Raw genomic sequence first — 16019 nt, 5'->3', positions numbered from 1 at the left:
TTCTGTTTGACAACAAATTCTCTCTAAATACATATGGATTGTACCTCTAGCTGGCGGAAGTCCTATCATGCCTCCTCCGTGTTGCCACTCGCCGGGTCAGCACTTACCTTATCTTTAATGAAAAAGATGTAACGAACCGGTCACGTTGGGTCGTCTTTTATTGGGACATACAGTGGACGTCTCTCAGTGAAGGGGCCAGGGGACGACGGAAGGTTAATGTACGCAGAGAAACGGGGGCCGAAACAGGACGAGCGTTCAGGTTGTGTCCTGAACCCTTCATTGCCGACCAACCTAATAACTCGAGGTGTTCGTGACCCTGGATGATGTGGTCACGTCCGATACGACCTGCTTTTAAACCACTCGGGGATTTTAAAAAAAAATGAATTCTAAGAAGTATTTTTGTTGCTCATCTGAACTGCACTGAGAAATAATACTTTACAAGCACGCAACAACGACAGCTGCATTAAAAGTGGTTTACAAAAAAGTTTAATTACACTCAGGTGACTACAACAACAACAACACACGGCTGTTCTGGACTCAACCTGTCTTGAGGTGCGTAGAGGCCTGGGATGAGGATCTGTGAAATAAACAGTTCCACTCAGGGTTAAACAGCGAGACCATTTCTTGCGGCGTCTTCGTCTTTCTGTTGCATCCTATCTCTGGGGGGAGAAGAACTTTTCATGCTCTGAGACGTCCCAGCGAAATAACACGACCCCGTTTTTTTTCGCTGACGTCACTCAGTACCGATCAGCCTCTAATTATTCTGTGTTATTTAACGTTGTCCCGCCCGCCGTCCGTCACTCGTACTCACTTTAATAACCACATTTCAGTCCTCAGACCTCCACCGAACTAATCTGAAAAATCCAGAGTTTGGATTTTCAGCGTTTTTCCAAAAATATTCCCAACACACGTCCCGCTCCCATCCCCGGTGTCATTATCGGCGTGGCGACTGGGCTCAATGCGGCGAGGCCTCAGTGAATGCCTCGTGTCAACCACTGGAAAACAGAGGTTTAACAATCCAGTCCTCACGTGTACACAACACGCTGCACGTTTGGCTTGTGCTGCGTTGAAATGTCTGGTCTTTTAAGTGATAAAATATTCAGAAAATGATTTTTTTTTTTATATAGAATTGTCTAAAAAAAGGGTTGTTAAAACTTTTCTTGTAAATTCTTTCTTCTCCTTAGAAAAAGGATATTTCTCGCCAAAACAACCTGTTATTGCTTATTTCTCTGAGGTACATTGGCTCCGTTTAAAGCTAAGTGCTGTTCCTGTTTCTTTCGAGGATCCTGATCCATGTTGTGGCTCTGACCTGAAAACCAGGAGCTTTCAGGTCCTGTAGGCACCAGATGTTGTTGTGCGGATCCATGTCCAGCAAACATTCGCGTGCGTGTTCACTTTGGCGAGGAGCCCCGTACCATTTTATCCAGTGGGACATCCTGCAGGCGTGGCTGCCGTCCTCCGATTGGCGGACGGTTCGACCATTAATAGGCAGCGCGCCGCACACGACGCTCTTTGCGCGGTGGCGCGTTGATGAATTTCGCCCGGCGAAGATGCGAGGGACTGAAACCTCGTCAATAAAGTGAGAACCGGGGATTTTAGCCTTTGGTTCTCTGGTCGTGACATTTTGGTCCAACGCACCCGTCGCTGAGACCCGAAGGGGTGTTTGTTTGTAATCGCTCTGCCAAAATAAAAGCTGCTAAATTCACCCCTAAGTCCCGATGCCTCAGCGCTACGACCGCAGCAGACGTCAACACTCCCTGAACTTTGAATGTTCTTCTCTGACTTTTCTTCCCTCCTCCATCTGAAAGTGGACCAGGGCTCATGGGGCCCTCACCTCCCCGCATTCTCCCCCTTTACTCCTCGTACATGAAACACCTCGTCATTTGGGTTTCTCGTCAGACGAGGGGGAAACCCTCACCTTCTCTCCCCGAGCTCAGCCGCTCTCAGTCCCCCGTTTGTCCCTTTCGCTTTCGGACATTTTAATTTGTCTCTCTGTCCTCGCGCCCGTCCTCTCCGCCTCCGGCGTCGGCGTCTGTCCGTCTGGGGGGGGCGTGCGGCTGTCGGCGTCAGGGCGGTGAGTTTGAGCGTCTCGCGAACAGGCGGAGGGCCCCTCTGCAGATCAGTGCGAACCAGTAGAGCTGCAGGGGCCAGAGCAGAGCGGCCCCCAGGTTACACTGCCACGGGGCCACCAGGGGCACCGAGTACAGCGGGATGGAAGCATACCTGGAACACAAACCGAACTGGCTGAGACTTTCGCACAGAATCTCCCGATAGATTGTTCCCTCAAATTGGAAAATGACAAATTCAAATTAGAAACCGTCCTCGGAAACTGTCCTTATTGAATTACAGCATTTTTTAGCCACACTAGTGGTTTAACTGTAGCTCGTCTGTCAGTTCACTTTGGTTCACTCTGAAATATTTCAGCAACTGTTGAACAGACTAAAGGTCCCATATTTCACACGTCTCCTGTGTTTTGCGAGATTTGATACTTTGTTTTCTTATTTTGTCTTATTTTATCTTCTTCTCACTCTAAGTTCTTATTTTTATTTTATCTTTAGCCTTGTGTTGTGCTGAATCTGAATCTTTTTCTGAATCTATTTTATATTCTTCCTTCTATTAATCTCACCTTACCTTTGTCCTCGTTCCTCTTCTGGTTCTTAATCTTATTTTATCCCAGCTTATCATTAATTATTGCTTTGAGAGCAGCAGTCACTGATAAAAACAACTCAAGTTCTTCTTCTCTTTGGTGTAAATAACCTTTAGATCCTCTCGTCTCTGGTCTTGCAGCAAACGTCCACTTATTTCTCCGTGTTACAGGAGACAAGTCGTTCGTCATGAGTTGCTACCGAAAGCTGTGACCTCGGTTGTGGTACCAGCTTTCTAAATATCCTTTCTAAAAGGAAGACAGACAGACAGACAGAGGGACAGACAGGCAGAGGGACAGACAGGCAGAGGGACAGACAGGCAGAGGGACAGATGGGCAGAGGGAGAGACAGGGACAGGGAAAGACAGAGGGACAGATAGACGGAGGGACAGACAGACAGAGGGACAGATGGGCAGATCGAGAGACAAGCAGAGGGACAGACAGAGGGACAGACAGACAGAGGGACAGACAGAGGGACAGACAGACAGAGGGACAGACAGAGAGGGACAGACGGGCAGAGGGACAGAGAGAGGGACAGACAGGCAGAGGGACAGACAGGCAGAGGGACAGAGAGAGGGACAGACAGGCAGAGGGACAGAGAGAGGGACAGACAGACAGAGGGACATACAGGCAGAGGGACAGACAGGGAGAGGGACAGAGGGAGGGACAGGCAGAGGGACAGACGGGCAGAGGGACAGACAGAGGGACAGACAGGCAGAGGGACAGACAGGCAGAGGGACAGAGAGAGGGACAGACGGGCATAGGGACAGACGGGCAGAGGGACAGACGGGCACAGGGACAGACGGGCACAGGGACAGACGGGCACAGGGACAGACGGGCAGAGGGACAGAGAGAGGGACAGACGGGCACAGGGGCGGTACAGTTACCTGCTGTAGGCGTAGTACAGGTAGGGGAAGAGCAGCACCCGGCAGCTGAAGAAGGTGAGCAGCAGGACGACTCCGTTCACCTTGTGCAGCAGAGTGTGATGCTTCTTGTACTGACGACAGGCAACGACAGAGAGCGAGTGAAGACCAGAGAAACACAACGAGTTAGAGACGTCGCGCGGGAAACGTTAACAGCCACGGAAACGCCAGCTGACATCAGGCTGCGTCCCAGTTGTCCGTCCGCGAACCACGAGCCTCTGCTCGGTTTCTCGCTTTCTGCTGCTTGTACAAAATGCAACAAAAAGCAGAAGCGCGGGGCTTGTATCTATCGAGAAGGAGTTCGGGAGTGATGTAGATCTGGTCCTGCTCCTGGGACCCGGAGTGAAAGCTTTCGATCGGCGCTCCGGACCGGTCCCGGTCCCGACCTGTCAGTCGTCGCCGGGAGGTGGTGCCCGGGCAGAAACAACCCGCAGGTGGAGACACGCTTGAAAACATCTGGTCACAACTAAACAGTATAGAGTCAGGACCCTAAGCATCTGGACAGTGACGCCGCCTTCGTAATCTTGCCTCCGTCCACCAACTCGGTGGATCTGAAACCAAACCATCGAGATGTGACTGAAGTGTTTAGGATTTACAGACACGTCAGTTCAGGAAGTTTTCAAAACTAAATATTTCGGTGCTGTGAGTTGTATTTGAATTTCAAAATAAAATATTCAGCAGCGATTAAATTCCGTGATTCGGTTGCTTGTAACATTCTGGTTATTACAGCATGTCTGGACGAACCAAAACCAACAGAAGATGAAGAATTTTCAGATTTATTTATTTTCCAGACGTCCTGGAAAAATACCCTACCTATCAAACCAGGTTTCAAACCACTGAAACCTGGTTTGGATTCTGTGTATCGACGAGTTACCGGACTGAATTTAGGCTCCCGCAGGTTCAACAGGACATAGAGACCCAGTGATCAGACCTGTGTGTGTGTGTGTGTGTGTGTGTGTGTGTGTGTGTGTGCGTGTGTGTGTGTGTGTGTGTGTGTGTGTGTGTGTGAGAGAGAGAGAGAGAGAGAGAGAGTGAACCACTATATAAAAATTTCAATTACCTGGATCAGGACTTTCCCCAGGCAGACGGACGGTGTGCTGAGCTCGGCCAGAAACAAAACGCCCTGGAAGTAATCACCTTTACCCTGCCTCCACAGCTGACACACACACACACACACACACACACACACACAAAGGAAAAACACTCAGTTCATTTGTTGTTCCCAGGTTCGGCTCTCATTGGTTTTAACTGGGAGTTTGGATGTGGGTGTTTCCCAGAGGCACTGTCACGTCGTATTAGGTCAGTGGTTTTCGGACGGCCCCCCCCTTTTTCCCAGATCCCGAATCGAGGACGACCAGCAGCAGCCGCAGGGCAGACAACAGGCTTTACCTGCTGCCGGTCCGCATCGAAACCGCATCAGGATCGTACCTGGGACGTTTGGATCGGTCGGTTCACACGCTGCTTCACCTTTTTCTGACTGAAGGGGTCCAGGCTTCAGGCATGAAGGAGACAATCAGTGGACCTTCGATAGTCACGATCATTTTCAGACGCGCACTCCATCTTAACGTAAACCGTGGCCGTTGTTACCAACCTCTTTGACCTGTGACCCCTTTAAAAGGAAGTAATATCTAAACTTTAAACTACTAATTGTCGATGTTTTGGCCCCGAACCTAGAATCAAAAGTCAGAGCCGAAGAATGGAAAAAAAGTATATGACTGAAGTCCTGATGGCGCCCCCTTCAGGCTGCAGAGTTCACCACAGCCACAAGCGGAAAGACAGAACCGTGGGGCTGCGTCAGCCGTCAGCAGATTCCGACGAGAGAAGGGGTCTCGGAGCTAAAAACCGGAAGTTAGTCCCGAAGGCGGCGCTAGGGCAAAGGTCGGGAAACAGCCTGGTCGGTCATGTCACTGTTGCCATAGTTACCAGTGAGGCGGGGAAGCAGAAGGCCACCACGAAGACGTGGTGCAGCACCATGAGGACCTCCCTGCGCAGGTAACCCACCACGGCGGCCCCCAGCGACCTGACGCCCCCCAGCTCCTCCTCCCCCTCCTCCTCCTCGTGACCTTTGACCCGCTGCTTGTGCCAGTGACACAGGAACATGGCGTAGATGTCGTAGGCGAAGTAAGGCGTGGCGAACATGATGTAGGCGTCGGTCAGCCAGTGTCTGGGGAGGGAACGTGGAGTGGGTCAGGAACTTTATCATCATAGAAGCCTTCAAAAATAATAAAGCATCATTTGAAATAAACGAATACCGGGGAAATAAAGTACGATCAGCATCCTGCCTGCATTTGACAAGGACCACACTTTCCTGGTGACTCTGTAGCGCCTCCCTGAGGGTAAAAGCTCAAAGTGCAGAGGGTGGGAAGGAGGTGCAGAGTCACATTTTGCCAGCTACATTCATTGTTCTCTGCAAGTCCAGTCTCCAGTTGTAAAACTGGCCAGCGACCCACTGGACTTCTGCAGAGAACCTCCACACGGGGTCCGATCTCGTCCTAACTTCAGGGCCGTTTGTACCAAAAGGGCCTTTTTTTTCCCTCCACACGTCTGAACGTTTGGGGAACACATGTTACTCCTGCCCCCAAAACCTGAGCCTAAAATGACACAGAACCTCAACTTCTCCTACAACACGAGGCAGAAACAGGCACACGTGTAAAAATGCCAGCGTGCACAGAAAACAGGATTTGTCCCACGACGTGCAATGGAAACGCTGACCTCATTCAAAACAGAAAACAGAAGGTGGAGCGTGACGTGACCTGCTGATGCCACACTGATAATCATGTAGAATAACCCAGTCAAGGCTTCTTCTTCTGCAGATCGAGGGCTTTTACTTTTGACTCTTTAAATACCTTTTGTATTTACACCTTGTACTTTTCCTTAAGCAGGACTTTTACTTGTAATGGAGTATTTTTACGTCAGTGTATCATTAGTTTTACTTACGTAACTGATCAAAGTGCTTCCTCCACCACAGTTGATGTGTTTAACACCCAACATTCTCTTTTGTTCAACCAATAAAACTTAAAGAGCCGTTGAAGTCGAGCGTTCGTGCAGCAGGTGAACAGGCTTCACTGTGTCCGTGTGTGATTTGATAAACAAATGTGGCTCAGACACAAACTCCACTTTGACTGGGAAATGAAGGAGCTGACTGAGGAAACCAGGGATTTACTGATTTACAACCCCCCACCCCTCCGTCATCTGCCTCACACTCCTCCATCTTGATCATTACACATCCCATCATGCTCAGCGCGGAGGATTAGTGATCCCCGGGACCGTCTTAGAGACCGAAATAGCTCCACTGCTGCCGCCGCCGCTGCCCGGCTCAGGACGCGAATCAGGCTCAGATCGTTAATTAGATTACAGGCCGGCGCTGAGGTTTGGCTCACTTCTTTACACGCATTCACAAGTCAACAAAAACTGCGTGTGTGTAACCGATATCAATATGATTCAATCCAAGCTTCAGAAAACAAATATTTTGTGCTGGAATCACGTGGAAAAAGGCTCTGAGCTGATCAGGCTTTGTCCCAGGAGGTCAGAATGGAAAACCAGGATAAGCCGCATCTTTATTCAAACCTGACAAAGAGTCCCAGTGGCGTTTGAGTTAAACACTCAGAGCGACAACGCTAACACGCTCATGCTTAGCAGGTATAATGTTAACGGTTCAGTGCAGCTGGGGCTGACGGGGACGTCATTAGTTCTGCGGGTATTTGGTCATAAACCAACGTACTGGACACATTAAAATGTTGACCTGACGACGGCGCTAGAGGAAAAGTCAGGGGACCAACACAAGGATTTCGGCTCATCCCCAGGGGATCATGAATGTGCGAACTGAATTTCATGGCGATCCGTCTGATTTCATGTAAAGGCAAAAAATTTGAACCTGCTGGTGGCGCTAGAGGAAAAGTCAGAGGATCGCCGGAGTCAGTAGGATTCATCCTCTGGGGACCACGAATGTCTGCACAAAACTTCATCACAAACCGTCCAATAGCTGTCGAGATATTTCACTCAAGCCCAGAAATGTCAGCCTCGTTTTCTGACCAGACGACGACATTAGATGAAAAGAAGATTCATCCTCTGGGGACCATAAATCTCTGCATCAAATGTCCGGTGGATGTTGTTTCACTGGATTAGTGAAAACTTTGAGCAGCTGCATATTATATATCTGAGACGTAAATCTTTACACCTCACTGATATTAAAAGTCTCAGTAGTTTTCCTAAAACAGCTGCTCACTGCAGTTTTTAATCAGACAGACGGGGGGAAGTGTATAGAGCATTTGTCTGGGACTATTTTCAGCGGCGGATTAATCCACATTTTGGTGCTGTAGCAGGATGGTGTGTGTGTGTGTGTGTGTGGTACTGAGTCAAATTAAACCACAATGTGTGTGTTGATGGCGATGAAGGAACAAATATTGTACTTTTTACTCCACTACATTTGTCCAACAGCTGTAGTTACTTGTTACTTTTCAGATTACAGTTTTCCTGTACAGTGTCCAGCGTCTCAGCGTCTCTCCAAATTTGGCAGTTTCTGAAATTTGAAAAAGTAACGAAGGAGACAAGCAGTCCTCACCTGTCCTCCATGACGTCCCTGCAGGAGGAGGCGATGATGCATCCGGCTGACGAGGCCATGACTGCTTGGACGGACGACACCAGGCTGAGAGCAGAGAAATAATCTGTTCTGATTCACCAACCGATCATTTCAGCTTCAGAGCACCGGATGGTGGGAAACAATGACACTAACAGATGAACTGGGGGGGTCGGTTGGGGCCCGGCAACACATTTTGGACCCCCCCCCTCCTCCCGGGGAGGTTCATTCAGCCATGAGCTCCAACAGCTCCTGAATTAAGCTTTTATCACCCAGAGCGGAGACAAAAATGTGTCACGCGTTCAGATTACGGAGGCTCACAGGTGTCACACTCAATGCAGTGTGCGTGTGTGTGTGTGTGTGTGTTCTTACCGTGTAGACACGACAGCAGCGTCCCCCTCCCTCCATCCCATCATGTGTCTCAGACTCAGTTTGGACAGCAGGAAGAGTCCGGGAAAGAAGACGGAGCCGGCAGCGATGAGGATGAGGGCCCACATGGCTCCCTGGTCTACCTGCGTGTGTGTGTGTGTGTGTGTGTGTGTGTGTGTGTATTTCCTCTCACACACTCTCTCGGGCTGAGCTGCGGTGTGAACTGAGGGCAGGTTTGTAGGAGCTCAGAGAGGAGGATCAGCAGGGAGGGGCCTCCTGCTGCCACCTGTCAGGGGGGGGGTGTGGCGATGAGGGAGGAGGGGCGGACTGCTCTGGGGACTCATACACGGCAGTGAGGACCAGGGGCCTGGACCTTGGAGGTCTGGCTTCGCTGAGCCCGGCGTCAGCAGCCCCGGGTAACCAGTGTCAACTCCGGGTTTAATGGCCCTGGAGCGAGCTGGTTCATGTGAGTCGTTCATTCCAAACAACAACATCAGAGCCACGAATGAGGTATTTAATACGAGACGAAACCCTGACGCCTGCAGGTAGGAGGCGATGTCCAACGAGGTGAAATGTCAAAACATGGAATCACGTAACTGGAATAAAACAAGAGGCTGCAGAAGCACGAGGAGTAATTTACCAATGTTAACTTGCAGGACTTATTATTATGGAGGGAGTATTTTACATGTGACACGTGACGCAGACAAAAACGAGCGTTAGCGCTGTCAGACCGACCCCGGCGACAAGGCAGAGAAGAGGAGAGAGCCGGGCCCTGACGAGGTCAATCTGAATGAAACGTTGCGTCCATCTGTCTGGAAGGAGCTCGGTTTTAAAACCAGACCGGACCCATGGAAAGACTGGAACCGCTAAAACGATTCTACTGCTCTTTTGTCCCTGTCAGGATCCCGTAGGGACGGTGACTCAGTTCTGCGATGTGATTGGTCAGCGGTCGGGCTGGTGACGGTTTTTTGATTTGATCCTCTGCAGTTCGCCCGCTCCGGGGCAGGTGAGGTTACCATGGTGATCTACCTGGTCAAAAGCGAGCCAGCTCCGGGATACTGGGAAAACCCGAGTTAAGCCCGAACTTAGCTGGATAACCCGACCAGGTCCCTGTTCTCCGCATGGCGGATGACTTAGTGATCCGGATTACAATCCGGAGACGATTTGACACGAGTCCGGAGTTTTTGGTTCTTCGAAGCTGGTTCAAAATTGAACTCAATCTGTTGTCGTGGCAACGGGTCCTTAAACCCAAACCTGCGGTTTTGTTTAGGGTGGATCCCACACGTGAACTCAAATCACTATGGTCTGTTGATGCGACGATCCCCGTTTCATTTCACTTTCTCACAAAAAATTTTAATTAAAATTTTTAATTTGACCATAAAGTTCAAAGGACAAATTCTCATTTTAACATTTATTAAAATACTAACTGCAGAACTCACTTGTTTATGCAACTAAGTGTAGAAACGCCGTGGAGCTCAGTGTGGAGACTTGTGTCCGTGAACCCGTCGCCCCGGTTCGAGCCTCGTGTCCCTGCGGTCGCACGATCAGCGCCCAGCCAATCACGTGGATGCCGATCCCGGTTTCAGCTACCCGCTCGGTTCGGGCCCGGGGTAACTTCCTCCAGGATCAGCAAGCCCGTCCCCGAAGTCGTCCGGGGAACCAAACTGACCGGAGACCCGGCGTCACCCTCCTGTACTCCGACGGGAGCGCGGACGCCGTCAACCGTACCCATGGAACCATCAGCAGGGGTGGGCGACACCACAAAAGGCGGCGGTAAAACCAGGGCCCAGATTCGTGAGGTGAACCTCTTACTAACTGGCTACTCCTGAATATGTTTTCATTAGCATGGTGTGAGATGACAATATCCTCTCATCTCATATGTAATTCATTGAGAGCTTTTTTTCCAGGATGCGATCTAACATATACTGGATCCTTTTTTTCTTCTTTGGGATTGATCCTATCGACACCACACACACACGCACACACACACACACACACACACACACACACACACACACAACCTTAAAAAGGAAGTTATTTATCAAATTTCTTTCAACTCTCTAATACCCGTGTGTCTCTGAAGCGGGTTCAGAGTCGTACGGACACAGAGGCAAACCCGGGTGATCCGAGTCTGTACAACACATCACTGAATATGATGAGTAATGTTTGTTTGAGTCTAATAGTTGATCTGATCAAGAATCCAAACCGGAATAAAGCTGCACTGATTTTGTTGCTTTTCCTTCAGTAACTTTCCATGCATCTTCACCGTCTTCACTTGTCACCGTGGAACTAGTGAAAAGTTTCCTCCCGTTCCAGTTTTTGGCCACTTTTCGATTATTTCATCCCCCTTTCTTCTTTTATAGACACTATTATGAACATGTTGGACTGCTGTTGATTTTAAAATGTTGAAATGCTACAGGAGATATCAGGGATTAGACACAGATTCAATGACCTTTGTTAAAAACGAACACGAGATTTGAGCACTGGGTTTCTCAAACTTTCCAAAGAGTCACATACAACTGCAGGTTTTCAAATTATTTCTGAATCTCACTTCACAAGCTCAAAATCTTAGTGACTAGTTTAATCCCGCAGATTTCCCCTGGGAACGTGTTGAGAAAAGAAGCGACTGCTGAACGTGGCAGAGGAGTATTATCCAGTGTCCATTTATTTATTTGTCATTCACTACTTTAATGCTAAACATTTTTTTTTAAGAAATTCAAGTATTTGTTGGGAACACAAGTCAAAAAAACAAATAAAACTTTTGCTAAAACGAAGACAAAAACATCCGTTTAAAACATCAGTTTCATATTTATAATAATAAACACATCAAGTTTCTTTTCATAGAAGAAAACAAGTCTAATCTCTATGGATGACCAGCCGTCCGTCCGTCCGTCCGTCCGTCCGTCTCTGCTTTACTCCGCTTCAACGTCTAAAAACTGACCCGACAAAAGCCCAAAGACTCTAAACACACTCATCAGCTGATCTCAGAACAGAACGCAGGGAGGGAAAAGACCAAACAGGTCATCTAGTTTAGAAACTGTTCCTAACCTGGAAGGATCTCTACTAACACAACAACAGAAAAAAAGAAAAGAAAAAAGTCCAGGGGGGAAAGTTTGGATCAATTGTTCCCTAAATCGCTCCCTCAAATGACCAATTTCTGTGCTGAATTCAGGTGTTTCCCATAGTTAGTGTTTTTGTTATATTAGCTTTATACAGAGTTGAAACATAATCAATGAGTCGATCGAGGGAAAATTAATCGATTCGTCGTTTTAAATGTCAAAGATTCCACAGTAAACCGAGGATTTCTGGGTTTCGGCGCGAGGGTCGGACACTTGAAGACGTTACAACCGGCTGTTGGATTTGTTGTGACGGGAAATTCTCACTATACTCTGTCAGTTTATGGGCGAAACGATTCATCGATCGATTAGAGAAAATATCGGCAGATTAATCGATAGGGAAAATCATCGTTAGTTGGAGGCGTAGTTATTATAATACTTTGACACGGGTCAATGCAGGACCCACTTCTGTGACAGTGTCATTGAGAAAAGAAATTCCAGAAACAAATTTGAAATTTATCAAATGACCAAAACCAGTTGAAAGGCAGCAGCCGGGACTTTGGGAGCATCTGGGCTGGTGGTCCAGCTGTGACGGGGGACCGGGGGACTGGGGGACGTCATGGTTTCTGATTACATACTGCGAGAGTCAACAGGGACTTTAAGTTTGAAACTTCTTTTTTTTTTTTTTTACATTTAACTGAAACGACCCATCTTTACAAACCTTAATCAAGTGCTATTAGTGCTTCAATTCAACAACAGGTGGGACTCAGGACGTGAACCCGGTCTCTGAAATCAAAGTCCTGGACCCTGTGCATCCACCATCCACCTTGACCACCTCTGTTCAATAATGGAAGCGATGGTTCGTTGTGGCGCTAAACTATGGCTCGATGAATCATTTGTGCAGCACAGCGATGCTCCTTCACCCTGGGATTTCACGCTGCTGTGTTTTACAGCCAAAGCCCCAAGTGTTTCATCAGATCTCAGCCCACGAAAACGTTGTTGGTAAAAGGCCAACGCAGCGGGAATGTTGAGGGAAAATAATAATAGAAGGGAATAAAACGGGGTCAACGCTGTTCATTTGCGGAAATAATAAAATCATTTTCTAAATCGGAGGCTACAAGTGACACCAAGAACTACACTAATAAGTTTATTTCAAGCAGCAACATCTCAATCATATGACAAAGCAAAATGTTGCCACTTTAAACTAGCATAAATAAACTTAAAATAAACTTATCGGTGCCGGCAGCGTGCAGAACTTCACTGACTCTTTTGGTATTTTTAGGGAACAATTAACAAAACGTTCTCCCGACTCTGGCCTCCATCAAAAGTCTAATTAGATCACAACAAACAAAAACAAAACTTCTAATAAAATCACTTCCTAAGATGAATTAAATAAAAATTACCACAAAATGTACGTTTTCATCATCATTGACAAACTCAACCATTGCACAGCATTCAAACTCAAATGCTCTCCATGGGATAATAAATATACACATGCAGATATACAAGTCAGTCTCAGTGTTTCTCAGAGACTCGCTGTGTTCCTGTAGAAGAGGAGCTGAGGTTTCAGGGGTTAAAAATCTGGAAACTGTCAGGGACCAACGAGGACGCTCAGGGGCCCGGCGGGTCAGGGGCCCCGCCTGCTGGAGGATGAGGGCATGTACAATAATAACGATGATAATAATGATGATAATCATGATTTTAAAAACCCATCCAGTTCTGTGAACACTTTGACCGCAGCATCTCAACCTTTCAAAACGCACCATCCAGGAACCGAGGAGCCACAGGAACTAAACCAGGAGCTAAAGGTTCCTCCAGTGTGTCCGAGTTTCCACCGCATCGCGTGAGGTTTCAACAAAATGAACCAGAAGTGGATTCTAAATAAACGGCGGCCTGGTCAGACGCATCATCTCGACGTGACGAGACCGACTGTGGGGATGTTTGAATGTTGAGCGTTTGCAGACGGCCGTCACCCTTGGTGGTTTTTTTTGCAGAGCGTCTGGCAGCGTTGGCACTAGTTGACCCTTTTCGTAAAGTTCCTGAGATCCTAAAAAAGGTTCCTGGCAAAGTTCCTGCAGTCAAAAAGGGCCAAACGTCCCGGGGCCACATGGAACCAGCAATGATTTAAGGACCACACTGATGGTTTTGCACGTTCACTGCATCAACTACAGACTTGTACTTCAGGCTAATCCTGAATGCTTCGCAGAGCATGAACTAAATGTTTTATTTCTTTCCCTTCAAGAAGTCACCGTTTTTTTTTTCCCAAGAACGTCAACGTCCAGAGACGTTTAACCTGCTGGTCTGATTCGTCAGATTTCAGAAAGCCGCTGAACAAAAACATTTTCCAAATCCTTCAAAACAAGGGAATTCACGCCTTACAACTTTTGACAAACCTTGCGTTTGATGCTTTTTAAATGTATTTAGTACGAGCTGCAGCTGACGACTGCGTGCTACACCGTGGCCTTACTTAGTGGCGGATGTGTGCTCCGTTTTGGTGATCAATGAGCACCGCTCCCGTCCAATCAACTAATAAATAAGTAAAGAGAAAATGAAATAAAAACGCTTTTGGGTAAATTACAACGGAAAACGAACAAGCATCAGAGCATCCTCGAATGCATCACTGGAGGGCTTTTCAACAGGTACTTGCCGAGACTGTAACGCTAAACGACAACAACGTAGCTTTACCGTCATCTATGGTGACTCGTGAGCGGAAACGATTAGTTGCTCCAGCAACAGGTTTGATAATCGATTCCCCGATTTCTTCTTCTCTAATCTGAATATTGTTGCCAGTAAAGTGAAGATCTTTGGGTCTTGGACCGTTGGCCGGACAACATGATGCGAAGACGTGGAGTCGGGCACCGGGAAAATGCGATGGACGTTTTTCATCTTTAGCTGCAGCCCGAGTCGACCGATGCGCCGGGAGTTTCCCGTCTCTGCCGGTTCGTTTTCAATCCTCCAAAAAACCAAACTGCTGGAAAAACAAACGGAGCATCTGCACGGACGCCGTGGCAACAACTGTCAGCAGCGAGGTAAAGGACATTCGTAGTCAGGCAGCTAAATGTGCAAACGCCACCAGCGTGGACCCTTCTGACTTCGATGGGAATTATTCCGATTAGAGCCACCTCTGCAACCCAAGGCTGACATGAAAATATTTGACAAATCGTCCACCAGTGTGTTCACGGGACAAATCTCGGATATAAATTCACGTCACACCATGAGAGGGCCGGCGGTCTTCTACCAAACGTCTGACTTCTCCTCTTACAGTGTAGAATCTGACACCAATATTCACTGATCATCCAAACCAGGATCAATACTGGTGCGTCCTTGTGTGGCTTTATACAATTCATAGTCTACGATAGGACACCTGAGCCTTAAACTGAACAGGAACCAAAACAACAAACCAAAGAAAAGAGAAAAAGAAAAAGAAACGAAAAACAGCAGCATTTCACCGACAACATCCTTCTCTCAAAACCTCACACTGATTCTGAGCGGCGGGGTGAGAGACCAGGAGCGAGCGCGAGGTAAAAGAAGTCACTGAATCTGGAGGAATGACGGTAAAGGTGTGACGGGAGGGTTTCAGTTTGTAGATATGCACATATCCCACGTGCACCCCGGGGTCCTCGGCCTTCAGTTTGCCCCCCCCCCCCAGGGTTTGAGGTAACCGAGACCGAGAGGGGTCGCTTCAAAACAAAAAAGGGTGGAGACACACACTCTTCAACAGACACTCAATAAATTAAGGAAAAAAACAAAAAAAAAAACATCATTGCCGCCGTCGCTTCCTCCTTCTCTCTCTCCGCTGGTGGGACGAAAAGTCGAGGCCGAGGAGCAGGAACATAAAACATTGGGCCAGTTCACATAATACGAGTTGAGACGGGAAGAGGAAGTTACCGACTAGTTTCAGAAAAAAAAAAAAAAAGAAAAACAAAGTGGCCAAAGATCCGTAGTTTTGGCATCTTTCTATCTGCAGAACACCATTTCAGACCATAAAAACACTGAGACACAATTTCCTGTCATAGTTTTGAAAATAAAATAGCGTGCCCACACACGGTCCGCTGACATCAGACTCTAAAAACGACTGTGGGGAATGATTTCTTGTTTCCTGCATCTCCGCAACCCGATTAGACTCTTTCCCTCCTGCTGAATGTGGCCCAAGTTTTCTCAAAAGAGGTTAATGTGGTCAAACAACACTGATCCAGGACCAAACGACTCACCTGGAGGAAAAGAAGCCGCTGGAAAAACATCAACGAAGCTAACTGCGTGTGGAGGAACACCTGGGAACTGTGGTTAAAACCTGCTACATCTGTTAAATTGCATTATTACCGCCGCGTCGACGCACGAAGACGCCGAGCGACGAAAAAACACAGTGAGTGATGTGTTCAAATGCAGTTCAAAAAAAAAAAAAAAGAAACCCTTGGCGGTTAACGGTGTCATGTTGTTTGGCGGGCGATGAC

General features: G+C 47.8%; 1 protein-coding gene across 1 annotated transcript; it reads right to left on the bottom strand.

Moving 5' to 3' along the window:
* Nucleotides 1–2066: 2066 nt before the first annotated feature.
* Nucleotides 2067–8574, bottom strand: LOC120784190 (ceramide synthase-like). The gene is made up of 6 exons (XM_040117747.1): nucleotides 8516–8574; nucleotides 8129–8212; nucleotides 5491–5731; nucleotides 4628–4723; nucleotides 3532–3641; nucleotides 2067–2223 (listed from the first exon to the last, which is right to left on the bottom strand). Exons 1-6 carry the CDS (start codon nucleotides 8557–8559, stop codon nucleotides 2067–2069), a joined length of 732 nt encoding a protein of 243 aa, XP_039973681.1. The 5' UTR covers nucleotides 8560–8574.
* Nucleotides 8575–16019: the final 7445 nt, after the last annotated feature.

Source organism: Xiphias gladius, chromosome 3 (assembly GCF_016859285.1).
Source record: "Xiphias gladius isolate SHS-SW01 ecotype Sanya breed wild chromosome 3, ASM1685928v1, whole genome shotgun sequence".
In the NCBI taxonomy this organism is placed as follows: domain Eukaryota; kingdom Metazoa; phylum Chordata; class Actinopteri; order Istiophoriformes; family Xiphiidae; genus Xiphias; species Xiphias gladius.
The sequence above is the reverse complement of the archived record's forward strand: the minus strand, read 5'-3'. Positions and strand labels throughout refer to the sequence as shown.